This window comes from Aethalodelphis obliquidens, unplaced genomic scaffold (assembly GCF_003676395.1).
Source record: "Aethalodelphis obliquidens isolate GAN/ISIS:26980383/991018 unplaced genomic scaffold, ASM367639v1 scaffold37, whole genome shotgun sequence".
Classification (NCBI taxonomy): Eukaryota; Metazoa; Chordata; class Mammalia; order Artiodactyla; family Delphinidae; genus Aethalodelphis; species Aethalodelphis obliquidens.
The window spans coordinates 11,649,575-11,674,612 of NW_020837981.1; the positions used below are offsets into that span (position 1 = coordinate 11,649,575).

General features: G+C 36.2%; 2 protein-coding genes across 6 annotated transcripts in view; one reads left to right on the top strand and one right to left on the bottom strand.

The window, feature by feature from the left end:
• The window catches only part of DNAJC9 (DnaJ heat shock protein family (Hsp40) member C9), a 34,138-nt gene extending 29,934 nt beyond the window's left edge, over nt 1–4,204 (top strand). The window contains exon 5 of the mRNA XM_027129917.1: nt 4,103–4,204. Within this exon, the coding sequence (XP_026985718.1) occupies nt 4,103–4,189 (87 nt within the window). The 3' untranslated portion in view covers nt 4,190–4,204. The remainder of the gene's footprint in view (nt 1–4,102) is intronic.
• The window catches only part of FAM149B1 (family with sequence similarity 149 member B1), a 61,064-nt gene that overhangs the window by 21,704 nt on the left and 14,322 nt on the right, over nt 1–25,038 (bottom strand). For 4 of the 5 annotated variants that reach the window (XM_027129911.1, XM_027129913.1, XM_027129910.1 and 1 more), the window contains 3 exons: nt 11,769–11,911; nt 10,873–10,989; nt 3,527–3,694 (listed from right to left, as the gene is read on the bottom strand). In XM_027129911.1, the coding sequence (XP_026985712.1) occupies nt 3,527–3,694; nt 10,873–10,989; nt 11,769–11,911 (428 nt within the window). Of the gene's footprint in view, nt 1–3,526; nt 3,695–10,872; nt 10,990–11,768; nt 11,912–16,712; nt 16,876–25,038 lie in introns of those variants that run through there. The other variant, XM_027129912.1, reaches the window with a different exon arrangement.

Consider the following 25,038-nt stretch of genomic DNA (forward strand, 5'->3'; position numbering starts at 1 on the left):
CTTTTGGCTGCTTAGGAGTGTGATTTATGCTCCTCCCCGCCACCACCCCCTTCCTCCCCGCATATATAGCACAGGTATTAAATAGGCTTGTGAACTAAGGGAGTTTTCAACAGAGGAGACTCTGCATTTCCCTTTTTACATCCATCCCACCCCACCCCCCTACTCTGCCAAAAAAATAGAACAAGAAAAAGAAGACAGAATCATTGTACTTTTTTAAGCTTTAAATAGATGGGCATTTAAAATTGATCAACAAGCAACCTATGACAATTAAGCACACAAAAATACTCTTTTTGTTGTAACTGGGTAACATTTAGATTAATATTAACTTGACACATTTAACGATGCGCATATAACTGTGATTATGCTGCATAATTATTTGAGGCAATGATTCATTAGGGAAGTAGTCCACATAGATTATTAAAATTAGTATACTTTTACTAATCCAAATAAACATTTGGTAATTGGCTGTAAAGGAAAAAGAGGGAAGCCCAACAGCACAGGAAACTACTCTGAGACTCTTCTGGAGACTGTGTATCTATAATCCAGAAACTTCCAGTTAGGCAAGTCTGTCTCTTCTCTGGCAATGAGTGCCAGTAGCCCCAGATTTCTGGGGGAAGAAAATTTGGCTGATGGATGTGCTTATCTATGACAGATGTATTATAAACTAAGACAAAGCAAATTCTGGAACTGGCTTGGGTGGAGAGAAGTACCTTTACAGTGAAAGTTACTCCTGGGGCAACAAAGTGCTCAAGAATGAAATAGGAAACCGTAGGCAGGTAAGAAGGATGCTAAGAGATTTAAGCAGGGCAGCCAGACTCCCTTTGCTTCTCCTTTCCCAAGGAAGAGGTAGCCTGGCATTAAGTGGCAGAGGAGGCTGATTAGCATTAAATGTATTTCAATTTATATTTCTTTTTAGAGGAGATAACATAGTCATATGATAAAAATTCATATTGTATAGAAGGAAATATATGTATGTAGTGAAAAATAAGTCTCCTACATCTCTGTCCCCCAGTCCCCATTCTCAGAAGCAAACACGTAGGTCCAGAGAGATAGTTACATTATACACTGTACTGCACCTCACTCTTCTGTCAGTGTATCTTGTCCATGATCCCTATCAATGTATATAAATCTGCCTCTTTTAAAAAATAACTGCAACAAACAAAAATAACTGCAGAGTATTCCATTGGATATACCATAATATATCTAACTAGACAGTTATCGATCAACTAACCTTTGCTTTTATAATCAATACTGCAATTAATACCCTTCTACAGATATTCCTCAACTTACATATTGGGTTACAGCCCAATGAACTTATGAAAATATCATGTCAAGAATGCATTTAATAGGCCTAACCTATTGAACATTATAGCTTAGCGTAGCCCACCTTAAATGTGCTCATAACACTTACATTAGCCTACAGCTAAGCAAAATTATCTAACGCAAAAACTATTTTATAATAAAGTGTTGAATATCTCATGTAATTTATTGTATACTCTACTGAAAGCGAAAAGCAATGGTTGTATGGTTTTAAGTATATTGGTTGTTTACCCTCATGATTGTGTGGCTGACTGGGAGCCATAGCTTGCTGCCGCTGCCCAGCATCCCGAGAGAGTATCATACTGCATATCGCCAGCCAAGGGAAAAAAAATCAAAATTCAAAGTACAGTTGCTACTGAATATGTATCACTTTTGTACCATCGCAAAATCAAGGAATCATAAGTCAACTCATCTTAAGTTGGGAACAATATGTATGTACTTCTTTGGCTACATGGATATTATATCTGTAGGATAAATTCCTATAAATAGAATTATTGAGTCAAAGGGTATGTGCATTTCAATTTAAAGAGGTGGTATACATAGGATCCAGAAAGTATACTCTCGGGCATTTATCCCAGAGACATAAAAATTTTTGTTCATATAAAAATCTGTGCGTGAATGTTCATAGCAGCTTTATTAATAATAGCCAAAAGCTAGAAATAGCCCAGGTGTCCTTCCACAGGTGCACAAACTGTGATACATCCATACCATGGAACGTGCTGACAATAAAGAAGAATAAATTTTTGATAAACCTAAGTAAATAAATAAATAAATAAATAGGTGGTATAATTCTCCAGTAGTGAAAGAATATGCCTCTTTTCTCATTCAAGGAATTATTAACCTCCTTTATCTTTTGTTCTTTGATAGTCTGACATGTAAAAGAATACTCATTATAGTTTTAATTTGTATCTCTAATTGTGAATGAATTCCATTTCATATATTTAAAATCCATCTTCTTATAATGTGAACTATTCATGTTCTTTGTTTCATCTTTAATCTTTTCCTTACTGATATACATATTAAGGAAATTAAGCCTCTGTCTATGCATGAACTGCAAATATTTTTGCCAGTTTGTCATTTGTCTTTTGACTCTATGAATTTTTTCTATGCAGAAATACTATTTTATGTAGTTTTTTAAAGAATTTCTTAAATGACTTGTAGATTTTGTGCTATGGTTAGAAAGACCTTCCCTATTCCCAAGTTATTTAAAAAAAAATCTTTCATATCTCATTTTCTTCCAAACTTACATGATTTCATTCATCACATCTCAATATCTCAGTGATATCTCTAAAGAGAAGACTGCCTTTCTAAAAATCTTCCATTTTACCTGAAAATTCATTTCGGTTTACTATCAGGAAAGGGGAAGAGATGCCCCAGGGACACCTATGAGCCATGAACATCACATTTTAAATTAGTTAAATCTGCTGTATTTTTTATAAGCTAAAATGAAGGGAAAAGACCTTTGAGGAAAAAGGAAGAGAAAATATGGATAATTTGACTCAGGCCAGATGAAGTGAAAGGGAAGGGGGCAATCTCTGCAAAACCAAAACAGCATACTTATGATTCCCTTGGAAAAATGAGCTAGCCCAACGGTGTTATGTTTGGAAATCTGGGTTGTGTTTACCTGACCCTAGGACTGTGTACCTTGAGCATGTAGTAAGCATGGCTCAGTAGGAAATATGGGAAGAAGTCCAGAATCATGTGACACTAACTAGACCTAACCACAGCCTCACAGCCTAAAATGAAATTCTCACTTCTAGATGTACTACTGTGACTATCAATTCTGAGCTTTTAAAGGCTTAGAGGAATAATTTAAGAGTTTAATATATCAGAAAAGTAGCATGGAATAGTGAGGAGAGCACTGGATTTAGAATCAGATGAATAAAGTTTTCATGAGTTACTGGTGATACTTTACAAAGAGGAAAATCAAATTATGTGGAGAAAAAAATTCATTTAAAAAATGTTTAATCTCAGGAAGAGGCAAATGATGTGTGTAGGAAGAAAATATACAAGGAAGACTGGTATGTGAAAGCAATAGGAATTTATATCAACTAAGTACATGACACTGGATAACTGAGAACTAATAGAAAAGAAATAAACAGACATCAACTTAATTATAGGTAGTATTGGTAGTATACTTTAGAAAAAATAGATATTAACAACAAAATAGCAGGGGAGTAAAAAGTTTAAAAGACATAATACTCACATATCTGTGTGGTCGAATGCTAGGTATTCCTCTATTATTCCTTCCGAGAAGATTATACAGTCTTCCTCTTCTCTTTCCATAGAACACAAGCTAGGGGATTTGGCAATGGAAGATGCTTTAGGAGCATATGAAGATGAAAAATGTAACTTCTTTCCCCTAATACCAAATCTGGAAGAGGAAAAATATTAATTATGTTCAACATAAACAGTTCTCAAAGGAACTCATTCGCACAAGTTTCAGCTCAAGGTCCCTTGCCCTAGTGACACCTTCCTGGGCTACTCTAAACCTTAATACCTGTTATTTCTCAGAACAGGAATAAATAAATACTAGCCATAGACCCACTCTGCTTAGGTATATTATGCACTATTGAATACTGCTTGCTATCTTTTCAGATGCAACAGCTATGGCTATAAAATATTTTTTAAAATCTAATAATATTTACATTCATAATTAGCTCTTTAAAGTACCTCAGGAGGTTATATGCTTATTTCAATAACTCCGTCATTGTTCAAAATGTATACTCCTAAAGGGCAAGTATCTTCCCTTACTTCTATTTAAATTTCTCATCCTACCCAGGTATTCAACGAATATATGATGACGCCTTCACTTCAGCAGGTTTACTTTGGAGAAAGTCAGTCAAATCTGAGCAGTACAATTTTTTAAATGGCTCTCAGTTTAACCAAATATTAAATATAACCAATGTATGCTTTGTGTTACTCTTTATATCTTTTTGTACCTTAAGTATTTTTTAAACAATGAGAAAAGAATAAACCTATGGCACTTTTCAGCAAGGCTAGTGGGAAAATCTTTTTGGAAGACATTTTGGAAATATGTATTAGAAACCTTAAAACAGAAATACACTTTGATTCAGTGGTTTCATTTGTAGGGGATTTCCTTCGAGGATATGACCTATAAGATTTAGCTATAAAAATTATCATCACAGAACTGCTTATAATTGCTAAAATTCAAAACTGTCCCAACTGTTTCAAAATATAGGATAGGGGATTGGTTGTTTAAATAATGGTATATTCATGCAGTGGAATTCTATGAGGTTACTAAATTAATGTTGGGGGACAAAATGGAAGATTCCCATAATAAAATGGTAATTATAAAAAGATTATAAAATATGTACAGTAATTTCAAAAAACTCTATACATATGTGGCAGAGAACGCTAGGTGCCCCCAATATCGATTCTCCCTGCCTCTCCTAATACATCATGCCAATTTAATTCAGGAGAGCAATACATGCACCTCAAAGATGACATTTCCCACCACCTTGCAGCCAGATGTGACCAATGAGATATGAGCAGAATTGTTATGTGGGACTCTGGGGAGGCTGTTTAAAGAGAACTGGGTTAGCTTTAAGGGGTGCCCTTTTGCCCTTCTGCCTTTCCTGCTTCCTGCTACCTGGAAAGTGAATGTCATGTTTGGAACTCTATCAGCTGTCTTGGACCACCAAGAAAAACCCCAAAACTCAGGAAAAGTATCCTGGGCTAGCACAATGTAGCAGAAAGATGAAATGAGTCTAGGACCCTGAAAACACCATACTACCACTGTACTATCTTTAGATACTCTTCCTCCAGACTTCTTTTAAGAGAAATTTCTCTGTTATGTAAGCCATTAAATAAGGTGTATTGTTCATAGGAAGTGGCTGGAGGGTATTAGGCCAGACTGTGAAGTACTTTGTTAACTTTGGCTAATTGATAGCAATGGAATTGAAGTTTTTAAGAAGGGGAATGACAGCATCCTTGCTTTAGAAGATCACTGTGGTGGTGATGAAGAGGATAATGTGGTTAGGAGGCTAGTGCAAAAGATGAAACAAGAGCTGGTAAGCTGATGAGAGCCTGGACCATGGCAGGAGGCATGGGGGACAGAGAGACAATAAGAGATGGGAAAACAGTTTGAAGAACAAATATATCAAAACCAGCTGGTATTATCGTTTATAAAAGTCTCTAAACTTGAGACTTTAGGTTTTTTAAGTCTCTGTTCTGAAATTCTAAACAGTGATACCCAAAATCTAGTCAACAGATTTATGGCAATCCATGACAAAATTTTTACGGATCCACATCAAAATGAGCAAAATAAGAACAATGCTCAGTAAGACTACAAAATGCCCTTTCTTGAAAAGGACTGTCCTTATTTTGAGACATGCTTTTTTGTGTTAATATGTCATTTCTTTTATAAAACAGTGGTGTTAGTATTTTTTTTCAACATGACAACATGACAAAATTAAAAGCTGTCAAACCCATGTCAAACACTGCACTCCCAGCATTCCTTATGTTATTGTGCTACTGTATCGTTCCATTTGTATTACTAACCAATCATTTTTTAGTCAGTGGTAACTAATGGAATTACTTGCTCTGAAAAAAAAATAGGCTTTTCTAACAAAGTATAGGCCTTTTTGTCAGTTAAAAAAATTTTCAGTTAGATGAGAAGGAAAAGTGTTCCCATTTCCCCTAAAGCTGCAGCAAAGAACAGATAGTATTCTACATCATAAAGCTGTCTTTGCAAATGTTGTTTCTAACAAAGGGATCTTTTAAATCATCAGACTTCAGAGATTACCATGTCTGGAAAATAACCTTTAACTTCTAAAATGTTTGTAATTCTCTTACTTACTAAAAAAATAACAGTGGTCTTATCTAATAATGTATTGCCCTGATAGTAATATTTAAGTTCAGATCTGTTTTCTTGTGAGCGGAAAGAAATCATTGCCACTTTATTCTTCTCCCACATGCATGGAGGATAAAATGACTTTGCTGGGTTTCTTATTTAAACAAAGAGTTTAATTTGGAGCCAGCCCTCAGGTGTAGGCCTTAGGAGGCAGAATTCTGCAGCCTTCATGGAGGTGATCACTGCAAGGCCCTCCAGGTTGGCTAGGAGGAACAAGTGGCCAAGAGCTCTCTCCTTCCTGACTAGGATCTGAAAAGTACAATTAACCACTCTCAACTCCATTTCAGACCAACTTATCTTCCAGTGGACCTCTAGCGATGATCAAAATAGAGGAAAGTTACATGAAGTTGTGATCTCATGATGCCAAAAGGAAGAAAATATAACTTAGTACACTAGGAAAGGAAATATGATTGTGGATGGCCCTACCAGTAGAAAAACGGAAAAAGAACATCTCCATGGTTTTGGAGAGCTTCAGAAAGCTCTTTATGTCTGAAAAAGTCTGATTTGTAATTAGCTTGACTGGGCTCTTGCATTTAGGACAGTTGTAAAAAAAAAAAATCAAAGAAAATGAAAGCAAAAGCTATAATTTGTAATGAGTGACATGAGGGAGGTGGGCTTAGGAGAAACCATACCATGTCACTTTAATGATTTTTTAAAAACTGTGGTGAACAATATAAGATTAAATACACCATCATAAGCATTTAAAACCATACAGTTCAACAGTGTTAAGTATGTTCACATTATTGTTCAACAGATCTCTTGAACTTTCTTATATTGCAAAACTGAAACTCTGATATCCATTAAACACTCATTGCCCCTTCCCCTTCCTCCCCTCCCTTTGGCAACTCCGCTTGTACTTTCTGTTTCTATGATTTGACTACTTTAGATACTAAAGATGGCTGGAATCATATTGTATTTGTCCTTTTGTGACGGGCTTATTTCACTTAGCATAATATCTTTGAGGTTCATCCCTATTGTAGCATGTGACAGGATTTCCTTCTGTAATATTCCATCGTATGTATATACCACATTTTCTTTTTTTTTATTGTATTTTATTTATTTATTTTTGGTTGTGTTGGGTCTTTGTTCTGTGCACAGGCTTTCTCTAGTTGTGGCGAGCCAGGGCTACTCTTCATGGCGGTGCATGGGCTTCTCATTGCAGTGGCTTCTCTTGTTGCAGAACACAGGCTCTAGGCGCATGGGCCTCAGTAGTTGTAGCATGTAGGCTCAGTAGTTGTGGCTCGTTGGCTCTAGAGCGCAGGCTCAGTAGTTGTGGCGCACGGGCTTAGTTGCTCCACAGCACGTGTCCCCTGCATTGGCAGGCAGATTCTTAACCACTGTGCCACCAGGGAAGCCCCCCTTTATCCATTTATTAATTGGGTTATTTTTGTTGTTGTTGTTGAATTGTAGAAGTTCCTCATATATTCTAGATACTAGCTCCTTATCAGACATGCAATTTGCAAATATTCTCCCCCATGCCATAAGTTGCCTTTTCACTCTGATGATTGTTTCTGTTGACGCACAGAAAATTTAGAGGTTGATGTAGTCCCATCTGTCTATTTTTGCTTTTTGTTGCCTAAGCTTTTGGTGTTCTATCCAATAAATCATTGCCAAATCCAATATCCTGAAGCTTTTCCCCTGTGTTTTATTCTAGGAGTTTTAATAGTTTTAGGTCTTCCATTTAGGTCTATAAAATCCATTTTGAGTTAATTTCTGTATATGGTATAAGGGTCCCACTTCATTCTTTTGCATTCTTTCCCCAGCACCATTTGTTGAAGAGACTGTCCTTTCGCATTGTGTAGTCTTGGCGCCCTTGCTGAAAATTATTTACTCATATACGCAGAGGTTTATTTCTGAGCTCTCCATTCTTTAATGATTTTTTAAGGGTTATAATTCTGCATATAGTCATATACTTTAGCAACTTATTAGATATTATAGTTAATTTTTGTTGAGGTATGTATTTAAAGTAAGGGTAGGTAAGCCCCTTAAGCTAACTTGAAGCAGATGACTGCATAGTTTCTTTTCAAATGGAAATGTCCTCAGACTCATCTTCTTCATGGTCCTTTTCTGGGCTGTGTTTTCTCCTTATGCTGCCACCATCTTCTATTGTTATAAAGTTTCTGGAATTCCATTTTGACCTAGACACTAATTCGTCTTGATTGATAACATTGTTTTGCCACCATAATATCAATTAATTCATTTTCATGGAGTTTGTTTTCATATAAATATGATTTAGTAAAAAAAAAATAAGTTGATGCTAACCATGTTCTACACATTGTACGAGGTGTTAGAGATACAAAAAGGAAGAGACTGTATTTTTGTGTTGTTTATTATACTACTCTCCTCTGGCCCAAGAACTCCTCAAGAATGGAAGCTGGACCGAATACCTTGTTTAGTACATTTGAGATTTGAAAGAAATCCAGTGTGGGAGGATTAATGAATGAGAGAGAGAGTGACAGAAGATAAAGGTAGAGATGTAGGCTGGGGCCAGCTTATGATATAATTTTAGATTTGTATCTTAAATTCACTGGGAAGCTATTGAAGATTTTTAAGTGGGGACAGAAAGGATTAACGCTGAACTTTAAAAGGAGAATCTGATGTAATGTGGAGGGGCAAGAATGGATATAATTTGAAATGTTATTTTTGTAGAAAGTAGATGATCAACCTCATATTTTATGGAAAACTGATTTGTTAAACTGAAAAATATCAAAATGAATTCTTGACACATTTTTTCACACCACTTATTACAAAAAGTGGCAGAATTGCAGCATCATCACCAACTTACATACCCTCACTACCCAAATTTTGTTCTCAAATACTAGTAGCCTCTCAAAGGAATCAGATTTCCTTGAATTTCAGCTGATACCATGCCTTAAAGGAAGAAACAATTTTTTTCCAGGATGGGCCTGGAGCATCCTATTGTAACCAGAAAACAAGGAAACATTCAAGACAAAAACAAAGGAACTAGCTTGACATGGCCAAGTTGTAACAATTTGAGCATCAATAATAATTATGGTTAATTAAAATATATAAATATTTTGAAACGCAATGAGTTCATTAATGGTACTCAAGATAGAAAGTATCAAGTATGGACAAAGTGGTAGTGATAGGAAAATAAATATGGATTATATTTAATTTGTTATTATTTTCAATAAGTAGTGACGTGCTAATATAGCTGAATAACTTGTTTCATTTAAATATATGTCTGTATATAAAGTATAGATAGGTAATTGTTTCATCTGTATAGTAAAGAAAGGTAATTATTGAAAACTGTAAGTCAAATAATCCAGAAAAGCAGAACGAAAAATAAGAAGCACCAAGCAGCAGTGGTGGTAGCAAGTAAAAAGGAAAGAAAGGTTGCCTGTACTAAGTTGCAGAATGATGATTTAGCCAGATGTCCTAAAAAAGGAGGAGCTAACTGCTCAGATTTGTTCCTTATTTCTTTGGAATCTCTAAATGGAACTGCTATTTATAGTTATAAAATAATAAGGCATATATAAAGTTTATACTAATAGATCAGGTAAATATATCTTAATAGCAGGACATAAGTTATGTAATTTTGGTCAGTGAGAATTAAAGGATACATCATTTCTGTGGGAGACATTAGTTTGTAAAAGTCTGACCTTTATATAAAAGGAGTAAACTTAAAAAGGCTTATTGATGTAATACATGAGGTTTAAATTTAGAAAGAAAGCTCAGCCTAGTGACCAGAAGCTTGAGCTTAAATCACTTTGAAAGAAGTAAACAAATCCCATTCTCTGACCAAAAATCAGTTAGTTGATAACCCAGATCTCATAACCTTAACTGGCCTAAGACAATAATGTTTTACTTTGTGGTCTGATGAAATTACTACAAGCCCCAAAAGGCATCAAAAGAAAGTATTACTACAACTCTTAGAAGATATCAGTATAAGTAAAATTACAGTCTTAGGAAAAAGTAAAGGAATTTATTTATTTACTTATTTATTTATTTGGCTGTGCTGGGTCTTAGTTGTGGCACATGGGATCTTTAGTTGCGGCATGCGGGCTTCTTAGTTGCAGCATGCGGACTCTTAGTTGCAGCATGCATGCAGGATCTAGTTCCCCAACCAGGGATTGAACCCAGGCCCCCTGTATTGGGAGCACAGAGTCTTATCCACTGGACCACCAGGGAATTCCCAATATTTTTAAAAAGTAAAAATAAAAATAAAGAGTTTGAGGTGTTAAAGAATTAGCCATTTTAGCTAGTGTACTAATTACCCATTTTAAGCTGATAAACTAATACCAGTTTAACTTCTATAAAGAAATTAAGTTTTAATTAGTATTATATGTTTAAGAAAATGACTTTTCAGAATTTTTTTCAAAAAATTTTAAAGTCTGTTTCTTAGATCCCTGAATTTCTTTAAACCAGTCTATCTACACATTTATTCCAAGAGGGAAGTGCCTAGATTTATAGATGGACGTAGATATATATGAATCTGAATAACCCTTAAATCCTAGAGAATGTCTTACTTTTGAACAAAAAACTAAGTAACAGAATTCTAATATGCATAAAGACTATGGTCAATCTTACAGAATTTGCTGTGCTTTACTAAATACCAATAAATAGGAAGAAGTATTTTAATCCCTTAGTATAACTGGTAGAATATAATACTTGCACATTAGAATACATAAGTACTTACATATTAGAATACTTACATAGTAGAATCTCTTTCTTGAGACATTGTTGTCTCATGTGAAGCTGAAACAGCAGAAGGGGATCTAGGATACAGTCCATAACCTTCACTTGGAGTGATTATCTGCCTACCCAGAATCCTTCAAAGTGAAGAACATAAAGAGATAATTAAGCACCTTCACCTGGCATACATACAAAATGTAGGTATTTTTGGAACAAATTTGATGGCTCTACATAGAAGTCTAGTACATACTTAGTCCGTTACTGATTTAGAATGATTCTTGAGAGAAATGTGAATCCAGAGCCTTTTTAAAGGTATATCTCTCTCCTATACAATGGAGATAGAAAGGATAAAGCTTTTCCACCCCACTGAAAAAAATCCAAGGGAACTGGGCAAACATTTGTAATTTTCCCTCCATCCCCTATAGCAATCTTCATTAAATTTGCCAAAGTGGGTGAAAGCCAGGCCAAATTAGTGAAAACTGAATTATATTCTTAAGAACATGAAGCTTTATAAATTTTAAGTATGTGTAGTAAGTGCACTAATGCGGTTTCTAAGGAAAGCTTCCTAATAGCCTATGTTTGCTTTCAAGTATACATGCATAAGAATTTACTTATAGACAACAGTGTAATCAAATACATTTTCTGACCCTCTTGTTCAAAAGCAAGGCTGTTTGGACAGCCATAGTACACAGATCACAGTTACTGGTATAGAAGTTGTTTTTACTTGATTAGGACAATATAGGTAGTTATGAAAACTCTGAGAAACTTCCATCAACATGAGTTTTCTGTCATCTGAGGCTTTATACCACATTGCCTCATTTATATAAATCTATGCCCATAGAGATTTCAGAATACAAGCTTTCTTGGAAATCTTCAAATTTTATTATTAGCCATGAATATACAAGGGCTCCAATACCTGAGGTGAGGAAAGCTACATGTCCACTGTTGGCACTCTTCTTGTAGACTTTTAATATGTACACTCAACTTCTGCTCATACAAGAGCTCGTCAATGGCTGTGAACATTGCGTGGACTTTTTCAGTGGCATTTTGATCAAGTTCCTAAAAGAAATTATCACCCCAAAATATTTAGATGAGCTTCAATCTCTGTTAATAATCATAAAGGTTGAAAGCAATCAGATTCTGTTTTATTTTCAATATTTAGTCCACTTGTGTGAAAGAAAAGTTAAGTTAGTGAGTTTTGGGATCTTACAATATTCAGATAGCCTCCCTATTCCTATTTAAAGAAAATTTGTGGAAATATCTACGTTTTTAAAGTAACATTTTCTTCATCAAAAATATCCAGAAAAGTATAAAGAAAGATAAAAATTACCAATAATTCTACCACTCAAAGATAATGATTGTTAATTTTATTATAGTTGCTTGGTTCCAGTATTCTTTTTAGAGCGTAAGGTAGACAGTCAATCCCATATATATATTACTTTGTAGTCTGCATTTTTCACCTGACAGTTTACATTAAATCTTTGCCCTATAATTTATCCTTTTGCAGCAGCCAAAAGGATGGCTATAAAATGTGAATCTGATCATGTTATCTGATTCTCTGCTTACTCTCTACTTCATCTGTTTTTATGTTCCCTTTTACATTCTGATGGAAGAAAAGTTACACCTTCTTTTCTTTTTGCGGTACGCGGGCCTCTCACTGTTGTAGCCTCTCCCATTGCGGAACACAGGCTCCGGACGTGCAGGCTCAGCGGCCATGGCTCACGGGCCCAGCCGCTCCGCAGCATGTGGGATCTTCCCAGACCGAGGCACGAACCCATGTCCCCTGCATCGGCAGGCGGACTCTCAACCACTGCGCCACCAGGGAAGCCCCTAGGTGATTTTCTTAGTTCTCTCATTCAATTTACTACTATTCTGTTTCACTGGGTCCAGTTTACATATAGTAGTTATGTCCAGTTATCTACTCAGATATTTCAAATGCTATTCATGTCTAAGATTTTAAACTGAATTTTCATATCTGTCTTTTCTTAAATTAAAATCTCTACCTGCTTTGTTTTAAAACCTCCAATAATTTTAATGGATGCTATCTTATCCCTTAACTCTTTGAGTATTTAGAAAGTTTAATAAACCTTATTGAGGAATAGTTTACATACAATAACATTTCAAGTATCTACAGCACAATGACATTTCACAAAGGTATTCACCCAAGTAACCACCATTGTTTTCCAGATGTAGAAGAACATTTCTGATACCCCAGAATGTTCCCTCATACCCCTGTGCAACTGAAGTTTCCTGTTCCCCATGTCATGAAACCATTGATCTGATTTATAGCACTATAAATTAGTTTTGTCTGTTACAGAACTTCATATAACCAGGATCATGCAGGATGTACTTTTTTGTGTTTTGCATTATATACATATATCAAATTATTACTCTGTATACCTAAAAGTAATGCAATGTTATATGTCAACTATATCTCAATTTTTAAAAAGAAAAAAGAAAAGGAGAAAAAAAGACATGAGATACATTGTGAGGATAAAATACACAAAACTTGATGACGGATTCAGTGAGAGAGCTGGAATGTTTTTCAGCAGAATGTTTTTGAGGTTCACCGATGTTGTTGCATGTGTTAGTATTCATTACATTACATTCACTACATAGTATTGCATTGTAAGAATATGCCACGATTTGTTTATCCATTCTCCTGTTGAGGGACATTTGCATTATTTACAATATTTTTTATTATGAGTAAATATATGAACATTCATGCACAAATCTTTTTCTGGACATATATTTTTATTTCTCTCAGATAAATACCTAGCAGTAGAATTACTGGTCTTATGAGTGGATGTTTAATGTTAAAATAAACTACTAAAACTATATCACAGAATAAATGTACAGGTTAGCACTCCCACTAGAAATGTGTGAGCATTAAATATGCTCCACATCCTGGCTAATACTAGGTATTGTCAGTCTTTTTAGTTTTAGCTATTTTAGTGAGTGTGTATCATGACCATTTTAAATTTGCATTTCCTTGATGATAATGATATTGAGCATCTTTCTATATGCTACTTGGCCATTCATATGTTTTCTTTTACAGAGTGTCCAAGCTTTTTGCTCATTTGTTTTCAACTGGTCTATTTATCTCCTTCATATGGAGTTTTAAGTTTTGGATGCAAGACCTTTGTCAGATATATGTATTGCAAATATTCTCTCCCAGTCTGTGGCTTGTTCTTTCATTTTCTTGATAGTGTATTTGGGAGCACAAAAGATTTTAATTTTGATGGAGTCAAATTTATCCATTTTTTTAGGCTTGTGCTTTTGTTGTGTCATATCTATGAATTCGTTGCCTAATCCAGAGTCTTGCAGGTTTTCTCATACGTTTTCTTCTAAAAGAATGACAGGGGCTTCCCTGGTGGCGCAATGGTTAGGAATCCGCCTGCCAATGCAGGGGACACGGGTTCGAGCCCTGGTTTGGGAAGATCCCACATGCTGCAGAGCAGCTAGGCCCCTGCACCACAACTACTAAGCCTGCGCTCTAGAGCCCGCGCGCCTAGAGCCGGTGCTCCGTGACGAGAGAGGCCACCGCAATGAGAGGCCACCGCAATGAGAGGCCCGCACACAGCAATGAAGAGTAGCCCCTGCTCACCGCAACTAAAAAAGAAAGCCCACGCGCAGCAACAAACACCCAGCACAGCCAAAAATAAATTAATTAATTAAAAAAAAATAGAATGACAGTTTTTGCACTTACATTTAAATTTATAATTAATTTGAGTAAGTTTTCTGTATGATGTAAGGTAAGGGTCTGAATTCATCCAATTTGCATATGGATATCCAATTGTCCCAACAACATTTATTGGAAAAAATATCCTTTCCCTGTTGAATTGTCATCACTAAAAGTCAATTGACCATAAATATGAGTTTATTTCTAGATTCTCTATTCTGTGCCATTGAATTATAGGCCTATTCTTATGCCATTACCATACTGTTTTGATTACTGTACCATTAAGTTTGAAATGTGATAGAGTAAGTTCTCTGTCTTCTTTTATAAATTAATTAATTTACTTTATTATTTATTTTTGGCTGAGTTGGGTCTTTGTTGCTGTGTGCAGGCTTTCTCTAGTTGTGGCGAGCGGGGGCTACTCTTCATTGTGGTGCGCGGGCTTCTCATTGTGGTGGCTTCTCGTTTCAGAGCATGGGCTCTAGGCACGCGGGCTTCAGTAGTTGTGGCTCGCGGGCTCAGTAGTTGTGGCGCACGGGCTTAGTTGCTCTGTGGCATGTGGGATCTTCCCAGACCAGGGCTCGAACCCGTGTCCCCTGCATTGGCAGGCGGATTCTTAACCACTGCACCACCAGGGAAGTCCATGTCTTCTTTTTCAAAATTGTTTTGACTAATCTGGGTCTTTTGCAATTCCATGTCAATATGGATCAGCTTATCAGTTTCTACAAAAAGCCTGATGGGATTTGAATAGGGAATGCATTGGATATATAGATCAATTTGGGGAGAAATGCCATCTCAGTATTTAGTCGTCCAATCCATGAACATGGAATGTCTCTTATTTGTTTATATTTCATTTTTCTCAGCAATGTTTTAAATTTTTCAGTGTATAAGTCTTGTTCTCCTTTCATTAAGTTTATCCCTAACAATTTTTTGTTCTTTGTGAATTGAATTTATTTTTAATTTTCACTTTTAGATTATGCATTACTAATGTGTAGAAATACAATAGATTTTAAAAATTTAGATACAATTCCCATACGATGAAATTCGTCCTTTGAAAGTGTAAAATTTAGTGGTTTTAGTGTATTCCCAGTGGTTTGTAGCATATGCACAGTTGTGCAACCATCACAACTATCTAATTCTAGAACATTTTCACCCCAAAAGAAACCCTGGCTCCATTAGCCATCACTCTCCATTCCTCTCTCTGCCCAGCCCCTGCCCACTACTGATCTACTTTCTGTCTCTATAGATTTGCTCCTCTGGATATTTCATATGTATGAAACCATGTAACATGTGGCCTTTTGTATCTGGCTTCTTTTACTTAGCATGTTTTCAAGGTTCATCCATAGTGTAGCATGTATTAGTATTTCTTTCCTTTTTATAGTTGAATAATATTACATTACATAAATATACCACATTTACAATTGATTTTTGTAAATTGATCTGATATACTGTGACCGTCCTGAACTCATTTCTTAGTTCTAGTAGATGGAGTTGGGGTGGGGGCGGAGGGAAAGTTTTAGGATTTTCTACATCATGTCATCTGTGAATGAAGATAGTTTAACTTATTCCTTTCCACTGTGGATGGCTTTTACTTCCTTATTTTGGTCTATTGCACTGACTAGAACCTCCAATACAATGCTGAATAAAGGTGGCAAGAATGGACATCTTTATCTTGTTCTGATCTGAAGAGGAAAATATTCAGTCTTTTCCCATTACATACACTATTAGCTTTAGGTGCCTTTTGTCAGGTTGATGAAGTTCCCTTTTATTTTCTAGTTTTGTGAGAGTTTTTATCATGAGTGGGTGTTGGATTTTATCATATGCTTTTTCAAAGTGTCTATTGAGATAATCATGTCAGTTTTTCACATTACTATAATGTATTAATTTAATTTTCTGATGTTGAACCAGCTGTGCATTCGTGGATAAATCCCACTCAGGGTAAATAATCCCTTTATGTTGCTAAATTAGGTTTGCTAATAATTTAAAGTTTTTTGTATAATTTCAAGAGGAATATTAATGTGTAGTTTTCTCTTCATGTGATGCCTTTGTCTGACTATGGTGTTATAGGATGGCCTCATAGGATGATTTAGGAACCATTCCCTCTTTTCTGAAAGATTGGTATTATTTCTTCTTTAAATATTTAAGCATATATAGAAATACAGTTGACGTTTTTATACTGACCTTGTATCTTGTGGCCTTGTTAAACTCATGTATTGGTGCTAAGCAGTTCTGTTTGTTCATTTTGTGAATTCCTGAGAATTTTTTACATACAGAATTCTTTTCTTCTGGTGTCTTTGTCTGGCTTTGGTATCAGGGTAATATTAGCTTCACTGAATGAGTTGGGAAGTGTCTCTTCCTCTATTTTCTGAAAGGGTTTATGAAAGATGGTTATTATTTATTCTTTGAATATTTGGTAGAATTTACCAGTAAAGCCATCTGTGCCTGGGCTTTTCTTTGTAGGAAGATTTTAAATTACTTATTTAATTTCTTTAATTAATATATATCTGTATGGATTATTAATGTCTTTTTGAGTCAGTTTGGTAATTGTGTCTTCCTAGAAATTTACCTGTTATATCTAAGTTATCTAATTTCTTGACATGAAGCTGCTTATTATATTTCCCTAGTCCTTTTACTTTCTGTAAGGTCAACAGTTATGTCCTCACTTTTATTTCTAATCTTGTTCATTTATGTCGTCTTTTTTCTTGGTCAAAGTAGCTAAAGACTTATCAATTTTGTTGACTCTTCAAAGAACTTTGACTTTATTGAGTTTCTCTATTGTTTTTCTGTTTCCTGTTTCATTAATTTCTACTCTCATCTGTATTATTTTATTTCCTTCCTTCTGCTTGCTTTGGATTTAATTTGGTCTATTTTAGTTTCTTAAGGTGGAAGCTTATGTTATTGATTCAGTATGCTCCATTTTTCTGTAGGCACTTTTGTTCTGTTGAGGTATAATTGACATACAACATTATGTTAGTTTCATAACATAATGATTCAATATTTGTATATTTGGTGAATTGATCTCCATAGCACATCACCATACATAGTTACAGAAGTTTTTTCCTTATGATGAGAATTTTTAAGATCTTTTCTCTTAGCAACTCTCAAATATGTAATACAGTATTATTAACTATAGTCACCATGCTGTACATTACATCCCCATGATTTATTTATTTTATAACTGGAAGTTTGTACCTTTTGACATGCTTCACCCATTTCACCCAACCCCGCAACCCCACCTCCGTCATCACCAATCTGTTCCGTGTCTATAAGCTTGATTTCTTTTTCTATAGGTATTTAAAGCTGTAAGTTTCCCTCTAAGCACCACTTTAGTTATGTCTTATAAATTTTGATATTCTGCTTTTCCATTTTCATTCAATTGAAAATATTTTCTAACTTCCCTTGTAGATTGTTCTTTAACCCATCAGTTATTTAAAAGAACAGTGTTTAATTTTCAAATACTTGGGGATATCCCAAATTTATATCCATTGTTGATTTCTAACTTAATTCCAACATGGTTGGAGAACATACCTAGTACAATTTCAATCCTTTTAGATTTATGAAACTTGTTTTTTGTATGCTTGAAGATTATATATTCTGCTGTCATTGGATAGAATCAATTAGGTCAAGTTGGTTGATAGCACCGTTCAAGTCTTCAATATCCTTGCTGATCTTCTGTTTAGTTGTTCTATCAAGTATTGAGAGTGGGGTATTGAAGTCTCCAGCTACAACTGTTATGTTTCCCATTTCTCTTTTAAATTCTATAGTTTGCTTCATATGCTTTAAGGCTTCGTTGTTAGATGTGTATACATTTATAACTACTTTATTTTCCTAAAGAATTGGCCTTTTTATCATTATGGAGATGTCCTTTTGTTTCTAGTAGTATTTTATGTCTTAAAGTTTACTTTGTGTTCAAATTCAAGCAGTTTTTATGGCTGCCTTGGCTCTTAATTTCTGTGCCGTCGCATCTCCTTTGCATTTGTGTGCTGACTCACAGTCAGCCATTTGTGTGTGTATAGTTTGGGCCCTCTCTGGTCTCTCCTGCATGGATATGTGGAGAGTTTATTAGGGCCTCCTACGACTTATTTCCCAGACCTCCTTAATAAATTTCTGGATAGTCTGCCAATCCATTTTTTGCCCTAGCTAGTATTGAAACCTCAGACTATCTGAGCCACTGTTTTTCCTTGTTCATATGCTACCGAATGTGCTACTGTTGTTGACAATGCTATTGAACTTAGAGTTCATCCAAGTTCCATTCCAAATCTATTGAGCCCTCTCTGGTGGTGAAGCTGCTAGTTTTCATAGTTTGTCCCTTTAAAGTTGAACAGACTCTTATTGTTCCTAACTCAAAGTTCTATTGATTTTCATGAATAACTGCTACTCCATTTGCTGTGTACCTTTAGTCAATTTTCAGAATCCTGAAATGATTGCTTTAGACAATTATATCGTTTATTGTTGCTTTTGGGGAAGATTTGTCAAGCTACTCACTCTGCCACACTATTTAGAAGTCCCATCTCATAATTTTCTTTTATTATATTGTCTTTGTCAGGTTTTGGCATCAATATTATGCTGACCCATAAAGTGAATTGAAAATGCTCCTGTTTTGCGGAAAAGTTTGTGTGACTGTTATTTCTTCCACAAATGTATGTTCTTCCACCTAAGCCTAGAGCTTTCTCTGTGAGAGTTGCTTGATTTAGTTTAAGAGTTTTACAACTATTCAGATTTTTGAGGAATTTGTCCATTTCATCTAAGTTATGGAATTTATTGGCATAAAATTGTATATATTATTCTGTTAATATTCTTTTAATGTCTGTAGAATTTGTAGTGACATCTCTTTCATTCCTGATATTTGTAATTTGCATTTTATTGCTTTTCCTTGACTAGTATCACTAGAGGGCTTATTAATTATTAATCTTTCCAAAGAATCAACTCTTGGACTTGTTCATTTTCTCTTTTATTTACCTATTTTCTATTTGATTAATTATGCTTTTAATTCTTTCATTCTACTTTGGATTTAATTTACTCTTCTTTCCTAGCATCTTAAGGTAGAAACTTAGGTTACTCATTTTAAAGCTTTCTTCTTTTTCTAAAATAGGTATTTAAAGGTATAAATGTCTTTATAAGAACTACTTTAGCTGCATCCGTAAATTTGAATTTTTTTTTTTTTTTTTGCGGTACACGGGCCTCTCACTGTTGTGGCCTCTCCCATTGCAGAGCACAGGCTCTGGACACGCAGGCTCAGCGGCCATGGCTCACGGACCCAGCCACTCTGTGGCATGTGGGATCTTCCCGGACTGGGGCACAAACCCGTGTCCCCTGCATCAGCAGGCGGACTCTCAACCACTGCGCCACCAGGGAAGCCCAGATTTAATCTTTTGAACAATACTGATATATTTTATGGCCCACCATACAGTCTGTCCTTGTCAACGTTCCATATGTTCTTGAGAAGGATATGTACTCTGCATTTGTTCAGTATAGCATAAGATCTTTTATGTTTTTACTGATTTTCTAATTGTTTTATTAATAACTAAAATCTCTAACAATAATTGTGGATTCACCTAGTCCTCTCTTTAGTTTCATCAGTGTTTCTTCATACATTTTGAACTCAATTAGATGCTTACTTATTTAGAATTGTTACATCTTCCTGGTATACGTTGTTATGGACTGAATTGTGTCCTCCTCAAATTCATATGCTGAAGCCCTAATCTGCAACATGATTCTATTTGGAGATAAAGCCTTTAAGTCGGAAATTAAGGTAAAATGAGGTCATAAGGGTGGAGCACTAATCTGATAGGATTAGTGTTCTTATAAGAAGAGGAAGAGACACCAGAGATCTCTCTACCTGTGCCTGTGCCCAGGAGAAAGGTCATGTGAGGAGACAGTAAGCCAGGAAGAGTGGCCTCAATCTGTCGATGGACACTTAGGTTGCTTCCATGTCCTGGCTATTGTAAATAGTGCTGCAATGAACATTGTAGTACATGTCTCTATTTGAATTATGGTTTGCTCAGGGTATATGCCTGGTAGTGGGATTGCTGGGTCATATGGTAATTCTATTTTTAGTTTTTTTAAGGAACCTCCATACTGTTCTCCATAGTGGCTGTATCAGTTTACATTCCCACCAACACTGCAAGAGGGTTCCCTTTCCTCCACACCCTCTCCAGCATTTATTGTTTATAGATTTTTTGATGACGGCCATTCTGACTGGTGTGAGGTGATACCTCATTGTGGTTTTGATTTGCATTTCTCTAATGATTAGTGATGTTGAGCATCCTTTCATGTGTTTGTTGGCAATCTGTATATCTTCTTTGGAGAAATGTCTATTTAGGTCTTCTGCCCATTTTTTAATTGGGTTGTTTGTTTTTTTGATATTGAGCTGCATGAGCTGCTTGTAAATTTTGGAGATTAATCCTTTGTCAGTTGCTTCATTTGCAAATAGTTTCTCCCATTCTGAGAGTTGTCTTTTGGTCTTGTTTATGGTTTCCTTGCTGTGCAAAAGCTTTTAAGTTTCATTAGGTCCCACTTGTTTACTTTTGTTTTTATTTCCATTTCTCTAGGAGTTGGGTCAAAAAGGATCTTGCTGTGATGTATGTTATAGAGTGTTCTGCCCAAGTTTTCCTCTAAGAGTTTTATAGTGTCTGGCCTTACATTTAGGTCTTTAATCCATTTTGAGTTTATTTTTGTGTATGGTGTTAGGGAGTGTTCTAATTTCATTCTTTTACATGTAGCTGTCCAGTTTTCCCAGCACCACTTACTGAAGAGGCTGTCTTTTCTCCATTGTATATTCTTGCCTCCTTTATGAAAAATAAGGTGACCATATGTGCGTGGGTTTATCTCTGGGCTTTCTATCCAGTTCCATTGATCTATATTTCTGTATTTGTGCCAGTACCATACTGTCTTGATTACTGTAGCTTTGTAGTATAGTCTGAAGTCAGGAAGCCTGATTCCTCCAGCTCCGTTTTTCTTTCTCAAGATTGCTTTGGCTATTCGGGGTCTTTTGTGTTTCCATACAAATTGTGAAAGTTTTTGTTCTAGTTCTGTGAAAAATGCCATTGGTAGTTTGATAGGGATTGCATTGAATCTGTAGATTGCTTTGGGTAGTATAGTCATTTTCACAATGTTGATTCTTCCAATCCAAGAACATGGTATATTTCTCCATCTGTTTACATCATCTTTGATTTCTTTCATCAGTGTTTTATAGTTTTCTGAGTACAAGTCTTTTGCCTCCTTAGGTATGTTTATTCCTAGGTATCTTATTCTTTTTGTTGCAGTGGTAAATGGGATTGTTTCGTTAGTTTCTCTTGCTGATTTTTCGTCGTTAGTGTATAGGAATGCAAGCATTTTTTCTTAAAGTTTTTTTTTTTTGGCTGCATGGCATATAGGATCTTAGTTCCCTGACCAGGGGTCGAACCCGTGCCTCCTGCAGTGGAAGTGTGGAGCGTTAACCACTGGACTGCCAGGGATGTCCCCAAACTGCCTTTTTTTTTTTTTTGGCTGCGCTCGGTCTTCATTGCTGCGTGCAGGCTTTTCTCTAGTTGTGGCGAGCGGGGGCTACTCTTCCTTGTGGTGTGCGGTCTTCTTGTTGCGGTGGCTTCTTTTGTTGCAGAGCATGGGCTCTAGGTGCACAGGCTTCAGTAGTTTCAGCACGCGGGCTCAGTAGTTGTGGGTAGCAGCTCTAGAGCGCAGGCTCAGTAGTTGTGGCACATGGGCTTAGTTGCTCCACAGCATGTGGGATCTTCCCAGACCAGGGCTCGAACCTATGTCCCCTGCATTGGCAGGAGGATTCTTAACCACTGTGCCACCAGGGAAGCCCCCAAACTGCCTTTTTATCCATAAAAAATATTCCTCTTTCCTAGTAATCAACTCTGTGTCTTGAAGTTTATTTTGTCTCATATTAATATAAGCCTATTGTGTGCACAGTATAACTTTCTCTGTCCTTTTAATTTCAATCTGTGTCTTTATATTTAGAGTTCGTCTCTTCCATATAGTATATAGTTGAGTCTTGTTTTTTTTTTTGAATCCATTCTGTGTTTTATCCATTTTTTATCCATTCCATTTTTTTTGTTTTAATTATTGACATGGTTGGGTTGTAGTCTACCATCTTGCTGTTTCTTTTCCATTTGTCCCTTTTTTTGTGGGGGGGGGAGCCTTTCTTGTTCTTTTCCTTTCCTGTCTTATTCTAGGTTAATCAAATATTTGTTAGTATTCCATTTTATTTCCCCTATTGGCATCTTAGCTTATTCTTCTTATAATTTTTTAATGCTTGCTCTAGGGCTAATAATGTGCATTCTTAACCTATCAAAGTCTAGTTAGTCAATATTTTACCACTTCACACCTCCCTCTTCATACTTCCCACTTGTCTTGATACCTGACACTTCACAAATGTAATAATCGTATAACAGTATAATTCCATTTATATTCACCCATCCTTTGAGCTATGTTTGTCTCAGCTTTTACTTCTACAAATATAAACTCCATCTTGCACATGTTTTGCTTTATTCAGTCAGTTATCCTTTAGAGAAATCACTAAAAAATATAGACTTTGTATTTACCCACCTATTTAGTTTCTCGTGTTCTTTATCTCCCTGTGTCCTAAAGATTCCAACTGCTTCATCTGCCCCGAACTCTGATCTCTGTTACTCAGCAAAATGGGACCACTGTGCTTTGTTTGGACTCTATCTTACAATTCCATAGTCAGAAAATTATTCCCAGGCAGGGAGCCAGGGTAAACAGGGGCCTGCCTACCTTATGAGTTTCTTTTCTCTTAGGGATTATCGATATGGGCTGCCTGTTAACCAATGCCTCAAGAGACAGTCAACATGGAGTTTCAGAGCCAAAACAGAATAAGGAAGGCATCAACCTGGGAAGGCAGCCTGTTATAAGATATTGGAACCTAAGCACAGTAATGACGGCATCTGTGTAGGAAGACAGCCTGTTGTATGATAGGAGCCTAAGAGAGGTAAAGAGAACATCTAAGCAGTTTTTCTGACCCTGAGCAGTGTGAGAGGGGTGTTCTAATTACTTTGGCAGTGTACCAGATTACTCCGAAACTGAATGGCTCAAAATAGCAATAATCATGTATTATCTTTGCAGGTTTACATGTGTCTGGAATTTACATAGCTCACAGCAGGAATGGTTTGTCTCTTCTCCACAGCATCTGGGATATCAGTTGAAAAGCTCAAAGGCTTAGAGCTGAAAGCATCTGAGTGTTCATTCACTCAAATATCTAGCAATTGATGCTGGCTTTCAGCTGGGGGCTTCAGTTTCTCTCTATATGGGCTTTTCCATGTGGTTTGAACTTCCTCACAACATAGTGGCTGAATTCCAAGGTCAAGCATCCAGAGAGAGAGAAACAGAAAGAGGCAGGCAGAAGCTGTGTTGCTTTCTAACCTAAAAAATCATGCAGCATCACTTTCACTGCATTCTACTGACTAAGGCAGTTAAATAGTCCATTCAGGTTCAAAGGGAAAGAACATAGAGCCTATCTCTTCAGTGGAGGAATATCAGTATCTTGTAATAAGGGCATGTCAGATGGATGTATATTGGCATGACTTTTGAAAATATAATCTGCCACAGTGGGTGTTTGCATGGGGAGCAGGTTGTTGCAGGGTGATGGAGCACAAGTGAGATGAGGAGGATGTCCTTGCGGGAGAGCAGCCAGCTTATAATGTTGGAACAACAATGGAGAAGAAACTTACCATGTGGGGAGTCGGCAACCCCACACAGGGTGATAGCCCAAGCAGCCTGAGGAAGGTGCCTATTCGGAGGCAAGGACAACATTGGGTGTCTGACTCTGAGTGGGATGAGGAGATCATTCATTGGGTGCGAGAATGCAAGGGTCAGTGACTCAGCACAGGGTGTTGAAACATATGTGGAGTGAGAAGAGCATTTGCAGAGGTTAAGAGGCAGTGGATTAGTGGGGAACTGGTTATGTTCAGGCGGACTAATCAAATAAGTAAATATATTAAGAATAACGGAAGCCACGTTTATCACTGTCAGAGAAAGAAGTTACAAATTAGAAAAGGAAAAAACTAGAATGAACCTTGTCATTTCACAGTGGGATAGGAGGAGTACTTATATTCCCTAGTTCTGTCCACTGGGAGGGTTTGGGAATAAGTGACACCTAAAAAGCAATGAGCACGCTTAGCACCCAAATCTTTGTTTCTAAACGTGGCATAAAAGGAACCAGGGCTTCTTAAAGAATTGGCTGATTCCAGGGTTGGGGCAAAGAAAGTACAAAATAAGCCTGGATATCTTGTGCCAGAAAGTAAGGAAATATTTAAAGAAGGATGGGAACATGTCAAAATGGCACAGAAGCAGCTTGCAGGGAATTCTGTGGGCCAAATCTGGGACAATTGGAACTTCAGGATAAATAATGATGTATTATATATTATAACTAACAGAACAAAATAGGAATCCTTGAGTCTACACTGATGTAAATCATAAATTGAAAGTCTGAGGAGGAACAGGATAGTAGGTACATAATTTCAATGTACCGTCCTGTAAAATACTT